At 53.2% G+C, this 25214-nt stretch overlaps 1 protein-coding gene across 1 annotated transcript in view; it reads right to left on the bottom strand.

Annotated features, from left to right (window-relative positions):
• The window catches only part of FSTL4 (follistatin like 4), a 394347-nt gene that overhangs the window by 35396 nt on the left and 333737 nt on the right, over positions 1-25214 (bottom strand). Inside the window, exons 6-7 of the mRNA XM_057735151.1 lie at positions 19687-19853; positions 6080-6200 (exon numbers count right to left, since the gene is read on the bottom strand). Coding sequence (XP_057591134.1) covers positions 6080-6200; positions 19687-19853 — 288 coding nt within the window. The remainder of the gene's footprint in view (positions 1-6079; positions 6201-19686; positions 19854-25214) is intronic.

Below are 25214 nucleotides of genomic sequence, written 5' to 3'. Positions count from 1 at the left end.
TTCTAAGTCAAGGGAACAATCACTGCAGGGCAGGCATGGCAAGGAGAGAGACGTTCACGGGGCAGGAGCACGGGGGAGGGCTGGGGCAGGGCCCGGGCCCCAGTGTGCGTGCATGTGTGCGTCTGCGAGAGGGCACCGTGGACTCCCAGGGATGGAAGCTGCTGCTGTCCCTCTGTGAACCAGTGGCCTGGGCCTCCCCTCCTATGCTTCCTGAGGGATTGGCGTGGAGGAGGCCAAAGTAGCACGGCCCAGTCAGCAACAGGGGTGGTGGGGGCGTGCAGACAGGTCCAGACTCCTGGGCTAGATCGGGGCCAGTGGCCTCCTGGATCTCCCCAGCTCCATGTCCTGCATGAGGGGGCGTGTGACAAGGAAGGCAAACCCCAGAGTACCAAGGAGCTCCACTGAAAAGTCCATTTTGCCCTGACCTGACCTTTGCTAAGTTGAAAACTGGCACTAGGATGTTAGAGGGGGGAATATCATCCCATCATTTGGGTGGGGACTCGGCCACTGCCTCCAGGACCCAGCTGTTCTCCTCGCGTGTGATGACGCGTCACTGAGACTGCAGCTGGTGTGGAACAGGCCCTGGGCTCTGAGCGAGCACTGCAGCCAGAGCCCCGGATGCAGCCTCTTGCCAGGACAGGGGGGGCCTAAGGGGAACCCTGGGCAGGGAGGCATCGAAGACCTTGGTACCCTTGGCCCCTGCTTGGCCAGGGTCCTGTTAGAAAACGTCCTGCATTTTCTTTGTGGGAGACTGAGAAAGTGCTGCCTCCCCAGGGTAGGGATTGGGTGGAGATACAGCTTTCCGCCAGCAACAAGGCAAAGGCCCAACTGTTTTCCTTTGGCCCTGATCTCTCCTCTTCCTTTGTGTTAATTCACACACTAAAAATCATTCAAAAGTAACGTATCCTGGGTAAACATTTGTTTCCTTTTAGGTTTGCAATACTTTCCCGTGAAAACATTTGAATACATAACAAAAAAGGCACATTTTTGGGGGGAAACATTGATCATTTCCAAAGTGACAGGCAGCATAAATATGTCTTAAGTAAGAAGCACATTCACAAAAGTACGAAGCTGGAGTAATAAACAGATTGGGGAGATTACTATTGTGTTTTGGGAATGAATTGTTACTTGAACTGTGGGGAGGTCGAGGGTGTTTGTAATTTAATGGATTAATCATTTATGTCTGAAGTTTTTGCTCCTTCCTGTGGAAGCAGTGTGGGAGGTTTGCATAAAGTTATAAATCATGTCAGTGTTTGGGCCTCATCTCTGGGAGGACTGGTCTATGGGGAAGGTATACTAATAATTTGAGAATGGAAATAGTTGCCTAGAAATTGCTTTAGCAAACCAGGTCAAGGCAGAGTCCTGGATGGAGAAGCCCCAGAAGATGGTGGCTCAGCCTGTATATGGGGTCCTGCCCCTGTCACCAGGGAGTGGGGCAGTTCCAGGGAGAAGTCTGTATTTTATTCCTGGCTTGGCAACTTCCTTTGGAGCTTGATTTTCCTATCTGTGTAATGGTTTGGATGGCCCCTCTGAGGGGCCACCAGCTCAGGCCATCTGTGTGCACCAACTATAGATGAATATGGCTTGAGACAAAACAAAATCTCCCCCCTAACTCTCCCATCTCGGACTTTGAATTATAACTGTTCAGGCATTTCCCAAGCATTTGACACATATCCTATCTCATCAGGCCTATAAGGCAGGAGGTACTATTGTTATTTCCATTCTACAGGTGAGTTTACTCACTTAAGACTGCATGTCAAGAAAGTACCAGCACTAGGACTTGAACCCAGGTCTCTCTGGCTTAGAGTTCATGCCTTGACCCTACGACAGAGGTGTTGCCAGATGTCGGCTGCACTGTGCCCCGGGCGGAACAGGCTCTTCACATGAGTGTATCTCTGTCTCTTGGGTCCACTGGCCACACATCACCTTCCCAGCACGCTTCCCATTCACCTGGAGTCTTCTGAGACCTCAGAGAGGCAGGGAGCCGGCCAGGCCTCCTCTCCACACTTCCTCATCCTCCCTTTCCTGTCCTCCCTCTGACTGAGGAGAAGCTGTCAGGAGGAACCTGCACGGAACATCGCTCCTTGTGTGTCCTTGGCACTGCTTCAGCTCAGTAAGCCACAGGCCGTCTACCAGGCCAAGAGGGGACAAAACCCTACCACCCACAGCATAGCCGGGCGACCACACAGAATTCTACCCAAGCTGCTCGGAGACATCTCTCATGATTTTGACTCATGCTTGCGACGAATGACAAAAAGGAACAGATCCCACAGACGAACCTGTTACTGTTCTCTCACACCTTCCTCACCAGACGCCTCAGCAAGGTAGCGTTCCTTCTGTCCTGAGCACAGACGGTAGCTTCTCAGCTTCCCGGTCCCCCTGCCGGGAAGCTGCCGGTGCCTACCACCTCTGTGGTCCTCCCACGGCAGCCCAGCCCTCCCGGGCAACCCCCTGGGAAGCCGAGCAGCATCGGGTGTCTGCTGAGCCCGCCTGGAGCTGGACGACCAAGCCGTGCAGGTCAGCAGCTTCAGTCCTGCCGAGGGCAGGGGCTGCCCTGATATCCACGCCGTGGGTCCTTCGTCGGACGCTCGCTAGGCCAGCTGCTTCTGACCAGCCTTGAGCTCAGCACCAGGGGCAGGGATAAAAGAGGCAGGGTTCCTGTCCCCGGTCCCTCACAGCGTGCCCCGCACAGCAGATCAACACTGACCTGCCGACTGACCACATCTCGATTCTCCAACAGCAACAATGCAATGTCCCGGAGCGGAGAGGAGGGTGGAAAAGACATCAAGAGTCTGGATTTTGGTGTCAAGATCTGTTTTGCAGTTACTAATTGTAGGGCTGCGGGTCCTGGGCAAATCACTTACTCTCTCTGAGCCCTAGTTTCCTCATCTGTAAAAGAGGTTGTGCCCAGTAGGTATTCAGTAAATGCTCCTACTGTGGTTGTGTCCTTCACACCATTGTACTTTTGACAACACTTTCCCACACAGGTGGGTTTTCCCTCTCAGTCAACACAGCAAGCCTCACCGCTGGAATACGCTGAAAACCTCGTGTCTTGTTGCCCGGTCAGCGGGCAAGGGACTCACGTCCTTGGGAGGCAACACTGGGTCTACCTTAGTATGATGCTCCCATGAGGAAGCTACTTAATGCACCCAAATGCCACCCCCAAGCGCTTGGGGGTCCGCCCAGCCCGGGGACCAGGCGGGCTCCTGGAGCGAGGCCCAGCCCGGCCATCGTGGAACTGAGCACAGGGAGCCATGGAACGAGGTGGGAATCCCACCACAAAATACAGAGGTCCCAGCGTGCTGCCTCCGGCTCTAGTACGTAGGAAGTGGGTCTCAGGCGGCCTCCCTCTGGATCTCAGTTGGTTTTGCTGTTTAGACTCCCCTGGGTCCCAAGCAGACTCCTTAGCCATCCCTGGGCTGAGGGGTGGGAGGTGGTGGGTGGGGAGGCGCAAACAGAGCTCCCCAGAGCCGGCGGCACCATGTGCTCCCCACCTGGTAGCAACACGCAGCACCCAGTCTCTGCTGTAAGCCCGGCAGCACACGGGGGTCCGTGGGCCTGGGCCTTGCTCCTGGGTTCGGCACTGGGCGAGAGGAAAGGGTTCACCCCCTTTAAGAGCTCTGTCTCAGAATTCTGGGAGCACAGGAGGCAGAAGGGCCCTCCCAGCACCGTGGGCCTGCCACGCATGTATTAAAGGTCTCCTGCAGACACCTAGGCGAGCACAGGCTCTCATGAGTTACTCTGGGCAGGTGGATTCCTTCCCCTCCCCGCCGATTTGTTCTGGAGGAAATGAAGGGGACCAGGCTTAAGCCCTCTCCTTGTGCCCTTGGTTCTTATGAGGTGGGGGCAGGATGTGAAGGCCTGGACAGAGGATCTGGGAATCCTGGGTGGCTTCCCTTTTTCAGGCTGGTCTGAGGATCCGAGGGACCTGGGCCAAACCATGTGGAGTTGTTGTGCAACCACGCGCTCACCAACATTGTACGATGCTGGGCACCACTTGCCGGCTATAGATGGTAAAGCCCTCCTCACACTGCAGAGCACATGCTCCGCCCCTGGAGCGGCCCAGACACTGCCCACCGACTGCACACCAGACTGGCCTCTGAATGCCGGCCTGGGATGGCTCACCCAGGGGGTATTATAACTAGGAACCCCTGGGTTATTTCCGATGAAATCCAGAAACTTCATTGTACACCTGGATTCAAGCCAACAAGCACAGCCACAAAACCCCAAAGGATTAAGCATGTCCCAGCTCAAAGGAAATACTGTAAAATATGGCTTAAGTACATACGAATGTAAAAATCCCTAAAACATCCTATAGGACAAATGCAGAGGCAAGCTGAGCTCACTCTGTTGTCCTTCAATGGCTTGTGACCCGGAATCCCAGAGGTAAGTGACACTGAACCTTACGATATAATTATTCTCGACACCATGTGCACTGTATCTTAGAGCAGAAGCTCGCACACCAGCTGGCACAAAGGATCTGGGGCTGACTTGGAGCTTTCACATTATTCCCTGCCCAGGCCTGCTTGGTGATGGCAGTGATGCCCAGCTGGGCACGGCTGGACACGTCTAATTTCCCTGGGGTGCTGATCCGCCGTGACACTGTGATGGCTTGTTTGCTGTGATGGCTGGAGTGGCCAGCAGTGTGACAGGGGGCAGAGCACAAGCCCTGGGTCTAGAATGACACCTACCAGTGGTGTGACCCCAGGCAAGTGACCTTACCTAGAGACTCAGCCATGAAGTGGGTTAAAACATACTGACTGGGAGAATCCCAGAGACTGGCCAGAGAAAGCGCTCAGGAAACACTGGCTGTGGTGATTGTTGACATGGTCATCAGGAGGCATTAACCATTCTAGGAGTCCTGGCAACACAGGGGCCTGTGAGAAGCAAAGAAAATCTGCCAAGCCTGCTGAGCATCTGCTTGGCTGGGCCCAGGCTGAGGCTTGTTGAGCCTCTCCAGGAGGGAGATGGGAACCAGCCCCCGTGGGAGGAAGTAAGGCCTCCCAGCTGGACGAGTGATCCGGGTCCACAGCACTTGGCGGAGGAGTGGTGTGTTCTAGACAGCGGCTGCTTCTCCCTGAATCAAGACCACAGCACCTTGTCACCACTGCGTCACTGTTACTGAGCAGGACCCTGTGGGGTCTTCCTGGGACAGAGCTCTGCCCCCCAGTGTCTTCCACCTGCCTCTCATCTATAGAAAACCTTTAGATTGCTAGGCTTGCCCTGAGTTCCAAAGAATAAATTTAATCAGAGAAGTGAGAAAATGCAGAAAGAAAGGAAAACAGTCAAGCAAGACAAAATAATAATAGTTTAGCCATTGAACAAAGTCAAGGACATTTAGTTCCTCCTCAAGGGCTACAGATAATATTCTGACCCATGCCCTTGAAACTGTTTTGCAGAGACTGAAACCCCCACCAGGTGGAAGACGTTAACTCTATGCTGCCCGCAAGCACGTAGACCCCAGACCAGTTGGAACCAGAAGGTTGACGATGCTGACTCCTGATTACCTCACCACCAACCAATCAGAAGAATGTCCAAAAGCGCATCACTCACCCTACAGTCCCCCCTCCCTCAACCTGTCTTTAAAAACCTTTCCCTGAAAGCCATCAGGGAGCCCCTGTCTTTGAAGCACTAGCTGTCTGGACTCCTCGCTTGGCGCCTGCAGTAAACACTGCACTTTCCTTCCGCACAGCCCCGTGTCGGTAGGTTGGCTTTACCTCGAGCTCAAGGGGGCATGCCGATCCAGATTTGGTTTCTTAGCATCGCTTACAGGGCACCACTGCACACTCGACGGGGGCCTGCTAGAGCTGCTGGGTGGGACCCGCCTAAAGGACTCACCCTCTCCCACCTGGACTCACTTCATCTGCGGAGGCTTTGGGGAAAGCCAGACCCCAAATGCGTTGGCAGACGCTAGCCCTGCCCCTTGCCTCCCAGCTCCCCTTTATTTTTGAGAGAGATGGAACACTTTGGGGTCAGGTATCTCTTTAAGAAGACAGAACGCAGGAGGGGAGGAGGGTTGTTCTGAGCAGCATCTGAGGAACACTTTGCGGGGACAACATGCATGGAGCCTTTTACTAACCATTCACCTGCAGGACGTGGGTCTGGAACGGCTGCTCGTAGCCGGAGGCGTGGCAGGTGTAATTGCCCATGTGGATGGTGGTCACCTTGGTGATGTAGAGGGAGTCATCCTCTCCGAAGTCCTGCGAGGGCAAGGAAGACAACGTGATTAGCTCCTCTGTTGAGTAGGCTGGGAAGGATGGCCAGGTCTCTGGTTGTGCAGGAAAACAGAAACCCTGCAGCTGTGAGAGACTTCCTTGCTACCTGGCCTCCTTGCTCAGCCAGAGCTGCCTGCAAGGCTGGGCAGCAGGACCTCCACGTCTCTTCTGGTGTTTCTTGCCCAGGCCTGGTACATCCTTTTAAGACCTCGTTCATCTCTGTGAGGCCTGGCTGAACACCTTCCCCAGCACCCTGCCTCTCCATTTCTATAACTGGGCTCACCTGCCCCTCCTGTTAATCTTGATGCTGCTTGGCTGGTTTCCTGGGCTCTTGTCCACACCTGTTGAGAAGCTTTGGAGGACGGGACAGTCTCCTCTGGGGTCAGCAAACTTTTTCTTAAAGGGCCAGATACCAAATATTTTTGGCTTTGTGGGCCACAGGGTTTCTGTCACCTACTCAACCCTGCCTTGCAGCATGAAAACAGCCATACCAATACCTAAATTAATGGGTATCACTACGTTCCAATGAAACTTTATTTAAAAAAATGTGGTAGACTGGATTTGGCCCACAGACGATAGTTTGCCTACCATTGGTTTAGATCTCACCTCCATCCCCAAATAATTTCAGGCAGCTTGCAGAGAGCTGGATAACCCAAGAGAAGGGAAATAGAACTCTGAGGAAAAGGAGGGTAAATAAAAAACAAGGGCAGGGACACAAAACAGAGCAGGAGGGCCGATGGCAGGGTTTCCATGAGAAATGGCTAAGCCTTGTCCCTGTGACCTCTGCTGCCTCACAGTGTGGGATCCTACTGGGCCAGCATGTAAGGGAAGGATGGGTGGAAAGGAGCTTTGGGCTGTTCGGTCCCCTGGTGAGCACTGGGCATAGAGCACTCTCCAAAGGCCTTTCCAGCCAGCTGCCTCGTCTCCTGCAGAACCACGCACAATGGTTGGTGCCCCGTTCAGGCACCACCTGCAGACATGCTGGGGAATGGAATTACCCGGTGTTTCAGGGAGGCCCTTCATCAGGTTTGGCTTTAGCTACCACACATCTCTGAGGTGTGGTGCTCAGAGCTAATGGGACAGAGGTCCTGGCTCCCTGGTGAGAAACAGGGCTGGGCGGTACTGGCTTGAGGGGTGATGGGGCAAGCCCAGTGCTGGCACTCAGGAGACTCCAGGTTTAGCTTGAACTCTGGCACTGACCAATGTCCCCTTGTCCCTCTGGGCGCTGGTTTCCCCACATGTAAGTTGTGGACAATTCACATGCCCTGTCTGCCTCCTGGGGTGTTGGGGAGACCTGGAAAGAGAAGGCCCGTGAGTCCATTTGTCAGTGTGGGAACTGGGACACACACGGGGGCTGCTACTTTCCTTATTAGTAACAGAAGATGCAAAGCTTGTCTCGAACCCCTGGAGACAACACCAAACCATTCCTCCCACCATCCCCTCTGTCCTTTATGAACTTCCTTTTTCCACAGAAGCAATCTGGTGGCAGGAGGGACAGAAGGCCGCAAGTCAGCATGGCACAGGGGTTGTCTAAGGGCCCGGCCACAACCATCGTGGGTCCTTTCAAGATGCTTTCAGGCTAATTAACCCAGTGAGGGGTGCAGGCCCAAGAGAGGTTTGGGTTAAGGCACAGGCTGGAAGGTGGAGAGTGGATGTATGTAGCCTGCTTTCAGTATCAAGGAAAAAATACTCAGAAGTGCTCCCACTGGAGTAAAATATTGGAGAAGGCTGCAGGAACCCTTAGAGTCTTCTCTGAAACATTGCTTTACTTTAAAAAGCCCCATTCCTATCACTCGGTGGAAGCTTCAATGATAAAAATAAAACACCAGATAGCTTATTTGTCCTGTGTCATAACAGAGCCATAAAGGGTTCATACCAGAGTTGCTTATGAAAAGTTAATGGTTAGTCAATTCTGGGGCTGACATATTTCTAATCTAAGCTGTTTCCCGTGTCAAAACCTAAGTCTGCAGGAAAATACATTTTGCTTGGAGTCTCAATGGTGGAATGGCATCTCGAAAGAGGGTTGGGGAGCTGGGTAAGGCCCCCACCTTGGGAACCCAATACCTCACTTGGTCGGTTCCCGGGCAGACTCCATCCCAAAGGGCAACATCAGAGCTGTTTGTAGGGGGTTTGATGCTGGGGTTGCCCTGGCATCTCCCTCTGTGCTGCCTTCCTGAGCCTTCATACACACAGCCCTTCCTCACGGGAGGGCCCTTGTAGCCAATCTTGGCTTCTGGCACCCCCCCTGCTCTCATTGCCACCTCAATGGGGTTGTGCGGTCACAGGGACGACAGACTGCGAAGAGCCCCCAGGCTGAGGTTCCCACAGATCAACTACAGAGTGGTGCCCGGTAATAATAGCGGCTCACAGTCTGCATGAGCTAACTGTGTGCTGGGAATCTTGACATACGTTGCTTTGTTTAAGCCTGAGAAAAAACCCTGAAAACCATAAAGCAAAACAAAAGCCCAGTCCCCATGGGGTGAGAAAGTAGAGCTCTTCTGTGCCATATATTCAGCATCTGACCTTCTCCCGCCACCTCCGCTGCTACGACCATGGGCCAGATGCAGGGACCTCCACAGCTGCCCCTCTGCATCTGCCCTCCACACCGCAGCCAGACCGTGCCCCCCTCGCTCAGAGTGCCAGCCCCAGAGGGCCTGCAGGGATGACCTGCCGTCCCCTCTCCACTCTCTCTTGCTGTTCCTCTCCAGCTCTGTGGCCTCTTGCAGTTGCTCTAAGATGCCGGGCATCCTGCCCGCCCAGGAAGTTTCTCCTCCCTGTTCTGCTACCCCAAGGCTGTCAGTCTGGCTTGCTCTGTCTCCTTCAAGTCTGCTCAGGTGTTATGTGCCGGCCCTATCTGTAACCCCCATGGGGCACCTGGCACTTACTTCCATTTGGCATACTGTTTGCCGCCTGTCTCCCTGACTAGCACGTGAGCTCCACGGGGGAGAGCAGGGACCCTTGTGCCCGGTGTTCACTGCTGTGTCCCCAGCCTACCATGGGGCTCACAGAGAGTGAGCCCTCAGTAGATATTCGTTGAGTGGACTGTACAAGGCACTGAGCTAGGCTCTCTGCTGGAGCTGTGTCCTGGTTCTGGTTCTTTGGGTTTGACAATGGAGGTGTCCACCTCCTGCCTTCTTGTGCCCCTAAAGGTTGCCAATCACATGGGGTGCAAACCAAGTGGCTGGTGGGGAGGCAGAGAGCTGGTGTTGAGTCGTCCCCGCTTCTCTATTCTGCCCCCTTCTCCATGCTGCATCCCCAGGCCTGGGCACGCTGGGAGGGCTCAACTCAGGGCAGCAGGCAGAGTCTGTGTGTGTAGTCCCAGACCGGGCTGCTGGCTTCTGTGAGCCCCAAACAGAGTCGCTTAACCTCTCTGTCTGTTTTTCCTCACTGCTCCCGGGAGCAGAGGCGTATCCCTTAAGTGATCACTCAGGTGCGGAGGGGTGTGGGGCTGCTGGATGCATTATGGCTTTGCTGGATGTGTTATGGCTTTGCTGGATGCGTTATGGCTTTACTGGATGCGTTATGGCTTTACTTGGAGCACCTAACTCATTACCAGCCTGTGACTTAGGCTGTGGGGAGAACCTGACTCAATACGGCATGAAATAAAATAATGTCTCCGGGCTGAAACAATAGGCATCACATAATTATAGAAAAAAGTGCATATTATTTTCTGGAACATGAATACTGGCTACAGAAATCAAATTTACCTCATTGGATGTAAGGAAATGACTTTAAAAATTGATTTATAAGAAGTTACATAAAACTAAACCTGCAATCCTTCCTCTCCTGAAGGTTCTCTGAGATGTGTCTGAATACTGCTATCAGTGCTTGATTGCATCTCTGTAATTGTCTTTTTATGGATGGCTTTTTTTTTCTTTTGCTCTGATGCATAGAAATGTATTAGCAAAATCAAGTTTCCTTCCAGAAATAAACAGATGCCAGACTAGACCATTCTTTGCATGGATGCACATCTGTCTTTGGAAAAGAGACAATTTTACTTCAAGATACGGTTTTTGCCTTTTAAAAAGCTATTTTCTAAGTATCTGCCCTTAATAAAGAAAGTAATTAAACGAGACTTAAGTATTAAACAACATTTAAGCAGAGGCAGGATGGGGGATGTTGTCATAGTGACACATGTGAGTCAGATCTAAATAATATAAAAGTGAGCCATCAGTGCTATTCAGTGACTAAATGTTAAACACAAGGACTCCAGAGTGATTTCAGAGGTTAGGTTAATGGTATTGTCAATGCTACAAGTTAAAAGCCAGCTTAGAAACATTTATTCAGACCTTTTCTAATTCTGCCCTTCTCAGGAGCACTCTTGGCTCCCTTTGGAAAGGATGGAGTAAAGGAGACTGTTTTTTCCCCTAGGCTGGTTTGAATCTGGCCCCCAGTATTTCACAAACCCTAGCATCTCACCTGTACAAATGGACCCGAACACTGAGCATCACCTTGGTGACGGCTGGTCCTCAGAGATGTCTGCACTCACACTCACACACACATCCTTTATCTAGACCTAGCAAGGACCAGATGCATCATTGGTGGGCACAGACAAACATCCTTGTGAACACACGCAGTAAACATGAGCTTGCATGCATGCACATGTTTCAAACCACTGCTCTCTCTACGCAGCTGATCCCCCGTACTCGCACTGGGGTTCCTGTGTCGGTTACCTCCTTCCAGCTCCTCAGAGGACAGACCTGTCACTCTGCGAGGACCTGCAGAAGCAGTCCTCTTGATCATAATCCTCTTAAAAGAGGAGTAGTTCCTGCAACTCGAAAAAATGCCTAAGTGGCCACTCGGCCCCCAGGGGAGGGCCGCCACGGACAGTCATGCTCGCCTGCGCGCAGCCTGGAGTGGGTCTGTCCTCCTGCCCAAGTCAGGCGTGGGAGAAGGCACTATGGGGAGGGCTCCAGGCTTCCCCAGGACTGCGGGGAATGTGCAGTCACTGGCTGCCTGGTTTATGTGGTCAGTCTCTCCCACTGTGAGTGCCAAAGGGGAGGCACCTCATCTCTCTGTCCACCCCTGTCCTGTCCCCATGGTGCCTGGTGCATAACTGGTGCTCGGTTAGTGTTTGCGGAATGAATGGAGGTGTGTCAGCCTAGAGTGCTGGCTCGTGGGGAGCCATAGGGAAAGGAAGTGAAGAGGTAACGTTACCTAGAGAGAGGTCTGGCCTTTGCCCTCAGCTCCTGGGAGGTGAACTCTAGGCCTTGGGATGTGCCTTTGTTGGTCTGAGCAAACCAGACCATCTAACAATGTGATAGCTCTGACTCCTGAGGGGCTGGAGACTAGGGGTCAGACACATAGGCAGTGAAGCCTCTGGACACAGACCCGGGTGAGCTTCCCTGGTAGGTATGTTGTTACACGTCGATGCCAGGAACCACGACCACGCCAGGAGACAATGGAAGCTCTGTACTTGGACCCTCCTGGACTCTGCCCCTTGGGCTTCCTCTCTTGGCTGATTTTAATCTGTATTCCTTCCCGATAATAAACCATACCTGTGAGTATAACAGCTCTCAGTGAGTCCTGGGAATCCTTCTAGTTAAATTATTAAACCTGAAGGTAGATTTGGAAACTCCCCAAACTTGAAATTGATGTCAGAGTGAGGGCGTTCTTGCATGAACTGCTGTCTCTAACTTTGTAATTGGTTCCAGAACTCAAGTGGGGGGTATTCTGACCTGGTTGTGTGGCTGCTAAGCATTTGCCTTGGGGACAAGCTTGAGTGCCGAGTGCACCAGAAGGCTCACACCAGAGACATTGCTCTGAGCACAGCTTGCCCTTCTCCAGAGGCCAGAGAACAGACCCCTCGTGACTGGCCAGGACTCCAGAGTATCGTGTGGATGAGTGGTGGCTCAGGGGGCCTTCTGGGAGTTGCAGGCCTGAGCTTCTGAATGGGGCTTTGGATCCTTAGCCGGTCAACCCGGTGTGCCCAGCCTGTGTGGGAAGGAACTCAGGCACTAGACTGCACTGCAGAGTCAACTGAAGTTTCACACCATCTCGAACCTGCTGCCTTCATCTGGGAACCCTGCAACCCTGCCCCGGGGACACTTGCATCACCAGTCCCCAGGCCAAGAGGGCCTTTACCAGCTCCTCTAAACTGGATCACACTCCCAGCCAAGACAGCTGGTCAGCATTCTTGCTGTTCCTGAAACACCCAGGAAGGATTTGATTAGATTTCCTTCCATGGCCCATTTCAGGGACCAACAAGGCTTGCAATCAGGAATTTTCTCCTGCTGTGGTGTTTAAACTCTTGTACACCACTGGAGGGACTGTAAACGGGTGCCACTTTCTTGCAGGGAGATTTGGCAACATCCATCAAAACTGAAAACATGTCCACTCTTGCATATAGTTATTCCACTTCGGGGCTGCTTACACAAATGTGCAAAGAGGTATGTGTAAGGATGTTCACTGCAGTGTTGTTTTCAGTAGATAAAGCCTGAAAACAGCCTGAATGGGAGCTCCCCTGCGTGGGGCGTGGGGCTCTGCATTCAGGGTTTGGAATCTAGGTCAGAACCTTCCTGAGGGACCCTGTACCTTTGAGATGGGGTCAGAAGAGATCACTGAGCACAAGTAAAGCCTTGAAGTCAGTACTATTGAGACAGGCTGGGACCTGGGACCCTTTGCTGCAGTGCTTGCACCTGGACAAACGTCTCCTCAAGCAACAAAATACTAAGAACCTGTATGGGACTAAAAATAACTGCGTGCATGTGCAGTTGGGGCAAAATTATGGACAAAAGATACAAAGAGACAAAAACCCCTGCACCCAATTGCCACTTTTGAAGAGCCTGGAGCAAAACCAGGGGTCAGGAGCAAAAGCAGGGTACTGCACGTGCCCCCTGCAGACACCACCACCTAAGGGGTGGGCAAACCACCTAAGCCACCCCTCTGGCCCGACCCCTGGACACACCCCTACCCTTACCCCATATAAGTAACAAGCTTGTGTCCCCCCCACCCCACCCCGCAGCAAGCGAGCCGGCAAGGGAACATGTTGTTCGTTCTCACTGAGCCCCTGCTGCAGCAGGGGCCCCCATAAAGCCTTGCCTGGATTTCTTGTCTGGCCTCTGATCAATTTCTATTGATTAAGGAGGCCAAGAACCCTGGTTGGTAACACTATGGGGGAAGAGGGGTGATGCTGAGGAGGCCAATGAGAAAGCCAAGGCCAGTGGAGGTACTTGGAAAGGCAGAGACCCCCTGTGAGTTCCACAGACTCATGTACCACGGCCCCAGGGCCCCATCTCTTGGAGAGCTCTGGCCAATTCTCCTAGTGGTTTGAGCTCACACAAAGCTCAAAAGAACCAGATGTTCATCTGTAACCAGGGTTTTGACACGAGCTGGAGAGAACTGCCCAAAGACTTTGAGTGCTTCGAATATAGTGTTTTCCAAGATTTTAAAACAAAATGTACCCAAGCGTTTAATGAGATTATTTTAATGCAGAACCTACAACCACCGTCTAGCATGTTGCAAACAACTCTCCATGCTAAACAAACGCCTCTCATCTTTTTACAATGGATTCATGACTGGTTCATATAAAGACAATAAAAATTAAATGAGTCATGAGCTCCTAAATCATTCTCTCTTGGTCTTTTTAATAACTCACTTCCAAAGAAGAGCTGGCTGAGAGCATATGCTTCAATAGAATTATTTGTTCATGGTTTTACACCATTTAGGCATGGGGAAAAAGTGAACCTTTTAACACATCCTTCAAACACTGCCACAAATACTTTCTTCTAATGGGTTTTGTTTTTCTGCTTTTATCACTATACTCCGCCTGCCGACATTTGAAAGCTCCAAATAGGGAGATTTGGTGAAAGAAAAAAACCAACAAAAAAGAATGGCTCTTTCAAGTCATTTGCAATATACTGGGTTTGTTATACACTTTTTTTTTTTTTAAAGGAGAATACAACAGAAAATTTTTTCCTTTCCCTAAGAATATCTTGGCCAAACAATTCCATGTGCTGGTCTCAGAGCCTTCTGCCTTCTCTTTGCTGTGGCAGAGGCCAGTGGCTAATGAGGCCTGGAGCACCAGACACACAGGCTGCACCCGGAGTGGACACGTCCACTGGGGCCCGGACACTGCAGCGGTTCCTGCTGAAGCAGGAGGCGGGCCCAGCTGCCCCAGAGCGAGGCCTTGGCAATGCTGGGTGCTAGGTGCTGTGCCCTAAGCGTAAGGAACCCAGGAGCTCTGGCGGGGGTGTATAAGCTGGCTGCAGGCCCTGGCAAGGGCCTGGACCCTCTGAGTGACAGAAGCCCACTTGCCTCACAGGGTTGCCACGAGGAGTAAATGAGATGATGCTTGTGAATAGACCAGCATGGAAATTGCCCCCCGCCCCAGCAGCGGCTTAGTACCGATGGCGGAAATACCAGCATTAACACTAGCAAGGATTCAGGGGTCAGCTATTTTCTGGGACTTTGGGGACGTCCTCTCTCTGCTTCTGCTCCCCTCGTGGGCAGCCCCTGTCCCTGGGGATATAAGGGACAGTGAGGAAGACAGTTATGAGTGCAGGGCGTGCAGACTGCGTTTGGGGATGGTCACTCCACTTCCTGAGGAGCTACTGTGTGGTCTGGGCAGGGCTCTGAGGCCTGGGATGGGCTCTGCTTCTGCAGTAAGTGAGGCAGCTTCCCTCTTACCCCCAGCACACCTAGTGTGGAGGCCAGAGTAGGGGGAGGAGTGTATGGATCTGCCTCTGAGATGGGCCCCCAGCCCAGTCCAATGCCTGGCTTTGAGCCCCCAGGAGACAGGGACGACGGAGGCTCTGTGGTCCAGGTGAAAAAGTGAGGTTCCTGGCTCCTGTGCAGGCTCCCACGCAATTTCCTCATCACAGCACTGTATGACCCGGGAGCCCAGAGAGCCCCCAAAGGGGACCTTGCTGGTTCCCTTTCTGCTCAGGTACCTGAAGTGAGAGGCATCTCCCTGCCTCCTAAGAGGAGTCCTAGTGAGGATAAGCTTCCCCCATGGGCTCTAGTGGTAGCGCCCCAGACTGACGGGGTGCCCTCCCCCCACGTGGCACAGCGCTGTCTGAGCAGAACAGGGCCACAGGCCGCGAGGGCTGACCACAGGCGCACAGTGCACGACCTGCGGGGCGAGGGCTCGCCCTGGCACACCCGCAGAGGCGCCCTCTTGGCCAGCAGCCTGGCTTAAGGGCAGATGGCGTTCAGGGAGCCGCTGTGCCTCCTCACAACCCACTCCCGGCTTCTGAGCTGGAGCAGTGGCCTTGAGGGCTGAGATGGGGGCCACAGGGCCAGGTCTGAAGCCGCCAGACCCACAACTGCTTCTGTAAAGACCCCAGCAGCTGGCAGGGAAGTAGACAAATTACAGGCCACTCTGTGTGAGCTCTGGGGAATGTGCATGAGTAGAAACTATTGATTTCTCATCACCAAACAGAAGGAGGTGTCATAATCCAGAGAGGTGAGGCAGAATCCCCGCCCCTGCGGGGGCGGCCCGTTCTGGGGGCCTGTGCACTCCTGGTACGGAGTGCTGCCCTCTGCTCCGGGGGTTTGTTCTCCCAGGTGGGGCTGAGGCAGGGCCCCTCATGGCCCGGGCTGTGGTGGGGCTGAGGTGTCCTGCAGAGCGGGGAGCACACCAGGTCCCGAGCTACCGGGGAGAATGCCTTTGCTCTACACTCTAGCACAGGGCTTGCCCCTTGCAGGCACTCATTAAGTGAGCCCAGAGCTCGTTCCCCACGAAGGCCATCTGGACGGCCGTGTACACACTGGTGACTCCTGACTGCTCCTGACAGCGACACTGCTCCCTGGGGAATCCAAGTGGCTCCTTCGCGCTCGGCTCTGGGCTAGAAGGGCACATTTACTTTCTGATCAAATATTATTCTGATGCTCGAGGTATCCTTGATGTTTGCAAGTCAGAAAAGTTTAATTACATGTGTCATTTGCATGGCACTCTGTAATAGCTCTGTGACTGAATTCATTAAAGGAATTCTTAACAGATAAGACAAGACAAATTCATATTTTGTTGCCCATGAAAGCTTCTCATTAAGAGAGTAGTGAAAAAGTGATTAATGTTTTGTTGCCAATCAAGATGTCTCATACAAATGACAAAGAAAGGAGGCCCACATCTCTCCCTGCTCTCTAATCTCCCCGCCTTGGGTTTTGTAAGCTGATCAGCTTCCCCTGTTTGGGCAGCGTTTGGGAGCCAGTCATTACAAGGCCGGTGATCATATTTCATCTCTGACTGCAGCCGGTGGGGACGGCCACTGAGATGCCACAGGCTGGGGGGCTCCACGAACCCTCTGAACCCCGATCTTTGCTCCACTGGGGTAGCCCACCTGGGCTGTTCTCCCCTGACCAATCTTGCTTCAGAAATGCCCTGCGGCTTCCTAGGTGGCACAGTGGTTTAGAATCCACCTGCCAATGTAGGGGACACGGGTTCGATCCCTGCTCCAGGAAGATCCCACATGCCGCAGAGCAACTAAGACTGTGTGCCACAACTATTGAGCCCATGTGCTGCAACTACTGAAGCCCATGCGCCTAGAGCCGGTGCTCCACAACAAGAGAAGCCACAGCAATGAGGAGCTTGCGCACCACAACGAAGAGTAGCTAAAAGAACTAAAAGAAGGCCTGAGCACAGCAAAAAAGACCCAACACGGCCAATAAAATAAATAAAAAAAAAAAAAAAAAAAAAGAAACGCCCTGTGAACCCTGACGACCCAGCTCTACCCATCTCCAGTCTGATTTCCTCCTCGAGCTGCTCTCCTCTCTGTCCCCAGAGCAGGACTGCGCTTGTGAACCCCTGCTGTGTACTGGGCACCGGGCGAGGTGCTCCACACACACGCGCAGCCTGACAATGCCCACGCAGGGAGGACAGCCTCGCCTCCGTTTCCCCGCAGGCTCAGAGAAGGTGTGTGGCTCACTCAGGGTGGCCCTGGACTTGCTGGAGGTGACTGGTCTCCCCCTGGGTGAATCGAGGCTGGCTGAGTTAAGGCAACTCCAGGCAGCAGGGGCCCCTCGGGGTCACATCTGCCTGGCAGGGAGCCCCCCCAGACTGTGCTGACTGCTGGGTGGGACAGGCTGCGAGGTGTTGAGAGTGCTGTCTGGTGGCAGCAGTGGTAATGATGAAAGTGAGAGTGTAATAGTTAGCATGGAACATTATACGCTAAGAACTTCACGTGTCTTTCAATCCTCACTATAACCCTATGAGGCAGGTCCTATTATTTATCCCTTTCCACAGAGGAGGAAACTGAGGCTTAGGGAAGGCAAGTGTCATTTCCAAGGTCACTCAACTACTAACCAGCAGAGCTGAGACTTAAACCCAGGGCCCTTGGCCCCGGAGCCTGGCCCCTTCATGAGTAGGCTGTGCTGCCTCCGTCCCCTCTCAAAGGCCGGTGCATGTGTGTGTGTGTTGTGTGTGTTGTGTGAGTGTGTTGTGTTGTGTTGTCTGTGTGTGTGCTCGCATGCATCAGCCAAGGACCCCTGCGGGGCTGGCACCGCTCTGCACCCTCGTGGGGCTGGGGGCAGGTTTCTGAGAAGCACAGGGCCCTGCCTGCCTGTGGGTGGATGACTTGCCCAGAGCAGCAAGTGTTTGCTGGGAGGTAACGTGAGGCCATTAATCTCCAGCTGCACCCACAATTACCCAAATTGCTAACCTCACTGTGAAAAGTAGAAATTCAATTGAGTTGGTGCTGGAGGCATGTTCAAGGGAGGGGAAAGACACTCAAAGTAATTTAATTAACCGATGGCAAGTGCATTGAGAGGAGTCCTGTCTCTGCCTTTATATCTAATGTCTTTAAATAGAGCATCAAGCAATGCACATGGATGTTCAGACAGGAGGGCCTGACCTAGTTCTGAATTAACCACTACTGGCTAAACGTGGCTAAAAGCTGACAACCCACCTTGAGAGTGCACCCCAACATACACACATGCGCACACACACACACACATACCCTAGTCTCTACAAACAGGACGCTGCCTTCTCTTGCTAAGATCCCAGACAAGCCCTGGGCATCTTAGGCTCAGAACATAAAGAACTCTGCCCACTCAGCATCTGACCATCAAGTAGCCCCCAGGCTTGTGCTGGTACTGACATTCAGAGGTGGGTGGATACACTCTATGCTCCCTATAGAGGGGAAATAGCAAGGAAATGATTCTGCCTGGTGTGACAAGGGTGGGGGAAGGGCACTTTTGGCCAGCTCTGCCCAGGGCGGGACTCCAGAGTGACTCTGCTTCCTTTCTGCTTCCCCCGTGATCTTCAGGGTGTATCCAAAGGGGCCTAGAGAGTAGCAGAGTCCTAACTTTGTGGTTCCTGCAGAATTAAATGCTGGATCTCTCTCTCTACAAAGTAGTCTCAGAGTTGGAAGGGATCTTCAAGGTCATGGGGTTTAGCTGCCCTCTGGTGGCTAGCAGCATTGTTTACCATGATCCTGCTTGAGCTTGTATGCCTCTATGGATGGGGAGCTCACTGTCTCCTGTGATGGCTCACTCTGCTGCAGGGCAGGGCTGATGGCTGGAATGGTGTTCCATCTAAGCAGCCCAATTGGTATCTTCTTGGGGTGCAGCCTTGCACTTTGTGCTAGTCCAACTCATGGGAGCTGGGGCAGAGGGAGCTGGCCTGGGCTGTGTGGGACCAGGGCTGCCACTCTTCTGCCTGAAACTTGTATTCCTGTCACTGTAGCTCAAGACCTGTCAGCCATCCTGACAGTGCCCTATGTGGGTGACATCACTCTATCTTCTCACATGAACTCCCAGGAAGTCACCTCACCCTGTGCCAAACCAGGGCCAGTGCATTTCTTGGCTCAATCCCTTTATTCCTCAAGTCCAACAGAAGGGAGACACCGCTAATGTTGCTTTTCTAATAGATTAATTCATTGAGGATCAGTTTAAGAAGTTGTCCAGTCATAAAGGCAGAGTGGGGTGATGCTGGGACCCCAGCATGGGCTACCTGGGCCCTCAGAGCCCAGGAGGACCCCTGTTGCTCACGTTAGGCTGTGAGAGCTCTGAAGCTCTCTTCTGCTCAACTCATCACATCCACACTCCCTCGTCCAGCAAACAAGGCCCCTGGGCAGGCCCCTCTGGCCTGATCTTGTTTCCTTTTACCTCCCTTCTGTCCCTGTTCTCCAGCCAACCTAGCCCAGAGGCTCACCTCTGCCCTCCACAGGGGATGCCCCCTCCCTGGCATCCAGCTGTCTATATCCTCCCCATCTTCAGGGTGCAGAGTCTCCCCCGGGGGGCACCCAGCCAGATGCTCTCCCCTGCTTGGGAACCTCCTACCCTGCCCACCACACCTCCCCTGTTCACCTTATTCTGGGCCTGACTGGCAGCCTGAAGCCACCATCCATCCTAGTCTCTGCATGAGGAGGGATTGATACCTCCAGACACCAGACAACAGGCTGAATGGCACCAACATGGGATGTGAAAAGAAAGCCCTTGGGCCTTGCAGCTACCGCATGGCATCTCAGCATCTTGCACAGTTGGCTTCCCTGGGAGGTGCGTCTGAGCTCAGAGTCAGAGCCAGGTGACTTACATTGATGTCTTCCAAATCCAGGAAGTTCAGGGCCAGCCCATTGCGCTTCCAGACGATGGGTGGTCGCAGGTCTCCGCGGATGGCGCAGGTCAGCACTGTGCTCAGGCCCACGGTCACTGTGGCCACACTGACCCTCTCCTCAGGGGCGAGGCTGAGCTGCACCACCTCTGCAGGGAAAGAAGAAGCCGTCAGCTGCAGGTCCAGGGGGTGGAGTCTATACTTGACAGGATACGGCCACGAGGATCTATTGCATGTCAGGGGTCCCAGCAGCTGCAGGGAGCAGGAACATTGTCCGCAACGTGCTGACTAAATGTACACATGGACACATCTCCTGGGAGAGGGGCCATGACTTTTGTTAAATGCTCAAAGGGCTCCAGGAGTCAAATCAGGCCGGGAACCACAGCTAGCATAGGGGAAGCATCTGGGATCTGCGGGTCGAGCTAAAAATGTGGGCTGCCTGGCTCTGTGGGCTGCCCCTCCGAAAGCAGGGAGCCAGGTGTGCTGGCCCTGCCCTGTGCTCGCCAGGTCCCATGGTGTCGGGGCCTTGCCAAGTGCAGTCAAGGTCTGCTGCCTGGGCCGACAGGTTTCTCATCCACCTGGGGGCAAAGTAAAGGTTGCACTGTCTGAAGTCTGGGAATGAACTGGCTGACCTTTGAAGGTTGGTTTCTGTCTAAGGATTCTCTGAACTTGGATTTGGATTTCTGTTCAGCGACCATGCACTGTAGCCTTTAATTTTTTGAAGTGTACTTTGAGTTGCACAAATTATTAATCCTTGCCATTTCACACTTGATAACTGGCATTAAGACTGATCATTCGTAAGGCAAATGGGAAGGGTCTAAAATATCTCTCTGCAGTCACAGGCCTTTTGAAATTCTCAGGATTAATGAAAAAAATCAAACTCAGGGTATTCGAATGCGAAAATGGGATAAAGCTTGGAGCAGGGAGTCACTAGCTCACTGACTGGACTGCCTCCCCACTGCTCTGCTCCCAACTCTACTTGGGGAGCTTGGGGGAGGCGGCCAGAGGCAGCATGAGCAGAGGGAGGCAGGCTGGCTCGGGGGCCTGTGTTACTCTGGGACGCCAGCAAAGATGCTGAGACCTGGGCAGCTGTGTCAGGGGTTGAGCAAGGCACAGAGTTGGGACCTGAGCTCTGTGACTCAGCGGGATGCTTCTGAGCTGTGACCAGGCAGCACACCTATGCTCACATCCTCTTGCTGGTGTGTGCGGGAGAAGGGGAGGGGAAGGGGAGCGAAAACAGCCGCAGGTGCCATGCACTGCAAAGCAGGTGCAGTGAAACCAGGTGCAGTGAAACGTAGTGCAGTGAGGGCCGATCCTGAGCACCAAGGCCCTTCCCACTCCACAAACATTCAGTGGTCTGGCCCTGGGCCCACACAGATGAACAAGATATACACTAGGTGCTTAACTGGTGCTTGTTGGATGGATGGATGAAAAATGGAGGAAATGGAAATAAAGAAGGCAAAAAAGTCAACAGGCCAGTGGAGATGGGACAATCACACAGAGGAAAAATGTAACTCCTGGTGAAGGAGCCACACGAGGAAAGAAAAGCACTGAGTGATTGATGCAGACGCAACCAGCATAATATTTTACAAACATTAAAGTGATGCATTTCAAGTTCCCTCTTAAATCATGTTCTGCTTGCTGCCCTCCCACCTCTGAGTCATGAGGCTTACTGCTCAGGGCAGAGAAGGCACTAACCCTCTGGAGCAAGACCCAGGCTTTGGAGATTCAGAGGGGCAGAGAGAGGGAGAGAAGAATTTGCTAAAATTGTTTAGCTCCCATTGTGTCCAAGTGCAGACGAGACACCTCTTCCTCTTCGGGAGAGCCACGACACTCCATGCTCTTGTGGAAGTGGGATGGGGTGTGGAAGGCCACCCTCATCCCTGGGCAAGTGGGAATAAAGAGAGAGACAGGGGGAGGTGCAGAGAGCATGCCTGTTGGTGTTAGATGAGGGGAACCAAGGGGTGCTCTAGGAGGAGCCTGAAGCCTCCCCCAACCGGCCTGCGCCCCTCCCCTCTTGGAGTGGCCACAGGGACATGATAGAGAGGCAGGGTCTGCACTCATCTGCCAGAGACCCCTGGGTCCCGAGTGGTGTGGAGGGGCTCAGAGGTTCCTTGCTGGGCCATGGCGTGCTCTGTGTCTCTGTACGTGAGGAATGCGTCAGACTCTCAGACCTGGGCCTAACAGAATGACCTCCAGACCATGAGGGTGCATCACGCCAGTGGGGGCTTGGGAGGCTGAACTGTAGGGGAGCATGGGACTCTGGACACCACCAGGCTGAGAGTGCCCAGACTGAGAGCACAGCAGGGCTGACCTCTGCTGTGGGTGCCTATGGACCGTGCGACCAGGGTTCCTGGCAGCAGGGACTGGAAGTGGCAGAGGACAGTGATACACTTCCCTCTACACTCAGAAACCAGCTTGGGGAGCTGGGAATTGAAGACACAAAGCATTTTTATGAGCTAGGGCATTACTTACGTGGACTCTTAAAATGATCAGCTTGGACTAGGCTTTACAATGGATTGAACATTTAGGGACATTTTTCTCCCAGTGGCTGGTGGGTGGGGCTTGTGAAGAGGTCAGGTATGTTACAAAAGGAACCTATGTTTTCTCTGCACAGTATGAGCACCAGTGAGAGTAAAAGTAAAAGACCAACTGGGAAGTCAGGGAGGGGCCCTGAGAGGAAGCAGGACCTCCTCTGGGCCCCAGAACTCCGCTTCTCCAGGTATGGTTCCCCCTACCACCTGCATCTAACTTCTGGGGGCAACTGATCAAAACACAGACTCCTGCTCCTCAAGCCCAGGCTGATACAGACTGTCTGGTGGCAGAGTGGACAACAGGTTTTAACAAGCTTCCTGGGGCTTCTGTGGTACTTGAGGCCTGAGAATCACTACCTTAAAAGATGGGGGTGGGGAGGAATGGGGAGATGGAAAGAGAGAATGTGGGTGGGGGATGGGGAAGTGAGGCAGTGTGGTTGGTGGGCTCCCGGGGGGTCCCCATTACCATGCTGGGAGCATGGGAATATAAACTTATGCGCAATGTAGAGGTTCCCTCCTCCATGTGGTCCTAAAGTCATGTATTTTGAACAGTTGTAGAAAAATGTCCAGAGGAGTCTATAGCACAGGGCTAAAAACAAACAAACAAACAAACCCAGGTGGGAGGCCCATGCGGCTCCCCATCCGCTGCTGGGGTAGCTAGTTCCTGCGTCTTTCCTGAGCGCACCCCTGAGCATCTGTATGTCTGAAGATGTGTGCTTTTCACGGGAAAGACTCATGCAAATCTGAATGCGTGAATACTGACAAAACCATCATAATTCTGCTCCTGTCAGCTACACAAATATTAACCAAACAGCAAATATTTGGATCACTTAAAGTTTAATTAAAGGAATGTTTTATTAGATTTAGTTCATGTCAGTATTCCCCAGATCCTTTTAAAATTCTAGAGAGATTTATGGCAAACGAACCGCTCCTCCCTCCCGGTTATTTACTGTTCAACACGTCTTCCCCGGCAGGCCCCACTTCCCCGCTAAATGACCTCCCAGGGTGATTTAACAGTGAGGAAAAAATGAGGCAGCATCACAGGCTGTGGCTCGAGCGAACTGGGCAGATGCCAGGCTATGGCTCTGGACACCTGGCCTGGCTCTGCTGGTGATACCTGAGTGGCCTTCGGCAGGTCGCTTTCTGGCCCTGGGCCTCAGTTTAGACGTCCATAAAATGAGGGGTTGGGCTAGGAAGGCTCTGGGGGCCCAGCCGGCATTTAGGCTCTGGGACTCGGAACTCACGGTTCTGAGTAGACGTCCCTGCTCACCCTCCTTGGTCCTGGCAGGAGCTGCCCGGCTGCTGCTTCCCCCAGTGCCACCTGCCTCTGTTCTTTGCCCACTTGCTGTGACGGTACAAGTGATGCCTCAAGCGGCAGCATGAACAGTTGCCAAGCCCCACAGGGGCTTCCCTCCTGATGTCCCCTGAACCCTCCCCTCTCTCTCCATCAAGAGCCTCCTGTGTGGTCACCCCTCCAGTTTGCTCCTGCTGCCTGTGAGTGTCTTGGTCACCACTTGGAGTACAAGGTACATCACAGTCCTGCTCAAAAGCTACTAGTGACTCCCCATCACCCACAGATTCACCACAGAGAACTGAGGACAGTCCCTGACCCTGCCCTACATTCTCCTCCCAGGGGACTCAACATGGTACCCACTGGTCCCCATCCCATTGTGGTTTGCAACCTAAGCTTGTGCCTACTTGGCACCTTCTACTTGTGTATTCTGAGATCCTCACACTCTTGATCCCCATCTCCAGAATGACCTCATGGGATGTTTCTGGGACCTTGAAGTCTTCACATAAGGAGATACTTGGACAGACATCGGGTGAAGAAGATTGAAAGAAACCGTCCTGGTGAACTTGTCATGACTTTTTCACGGTTAAGTAACAGAAACTTTCAGAAAAGCTCACTAGCTTAGGAAAAAAAAGAAGGGGGATGATCTTAATGCCCATAACTGGGAAATCTAAGGGGGCAGAGGAGGCTACAGGCACCCAGGGCCCTCAACAACAGCGCTTTCTGCATGGCTGCAAGATGTCCCCACACTCACAATGTCCCTGTACATGGAATCCCAGAGAAAGAGCTCAAATCTTTGCTGAGAGCCCTGCAAAAAAGCACGGGGAGAACTCTGCCAAGACACATCTCCTGTGTTCTTCCATGAAGCAATCATCCAGGCCAGGTGGATGAAGTGCGCTGCAGTCCAAGTACTGATTGACCCACAGGCCTGGGCTATATGGCCAATTCTGGGCCAGGTACTGGGTGGTTGGGGGTGGGGTCAAATGTCATGACAGAAAGGGTGTGTTGGGCAGATTAACACCCAATGACCACCACAAAGACTCAGAGAGGGCCCCATTCAACCCCCTCCATTCCTTCACAGCCTCATCTGAATGCCTCTCCGTGGTGCAAGGTGATGATGGGAAGATGGGTGAGCCATGCTGTGAAGACAAAGAGTCATCAGAAGAAAACCCGACCTCAGTTGCTGTAGTCTGCCCCCCACCTGCCTCCTCTCTGGAGCGTGATGGGGGAGGGCTTGGTGGTGGTGGTGCGGTATAGCCGAGGGGACCCCACAGTCCTCTTGAGCCTCCCATGGTGATGGGGACAGGAGGAGGGCCAGGTGGCCTGGGATTTGTGGAGATGGCCCTCATATCTGTTCAGTGAACACACTGACTGAACTCCTACCATGGGCTGAACCCCATCCTTGCCTGGCCACACCTGTGGAGCAGGGGCCTCAGATATGTCTGGACCTGGGCTCTGCTCTGGTGGGGCCAAGTGCCACAGGAGAGGGAGCTGGAGAAGCCACACTGCAGCCCTCCAGGGAGCAGCCTGTGGAAGGGGCAACGGGGGGTCCTTTCAGCTCTGGGCTGTGGCTCTACCATGGCGCTGACCGTCTGTGGTCCCATGGGCTACTCCGTGGGACGTGTCCCTAGGTTTCTAGGGGACCAAGCAACAAGATCTGTCCTGTGCCCAGAGTATGGTGGGGG

The sequence above is a fragment of the Hippopotamus amphibius genome, chromosome 1, assembly GCF_030028045.1.
Source record: "Hippopotamus amphibius kiboko isolate mHipAmp2 chromosome 1, mHipAmp2.hap2, whole genome shotgun sequence".
Lineage (NCBI taxonomy): Eukaryota > Metazoa > Chordata > Mammalia > Artiodactyla > Hippopotamidae > Hippopotamus > Hippopotamus amphibius.
The sequence above is the reverse complement of the archived record's forward strand: the minus strand, read 5'-3'. Positions and strand labels throughout refer to the sequence as shown.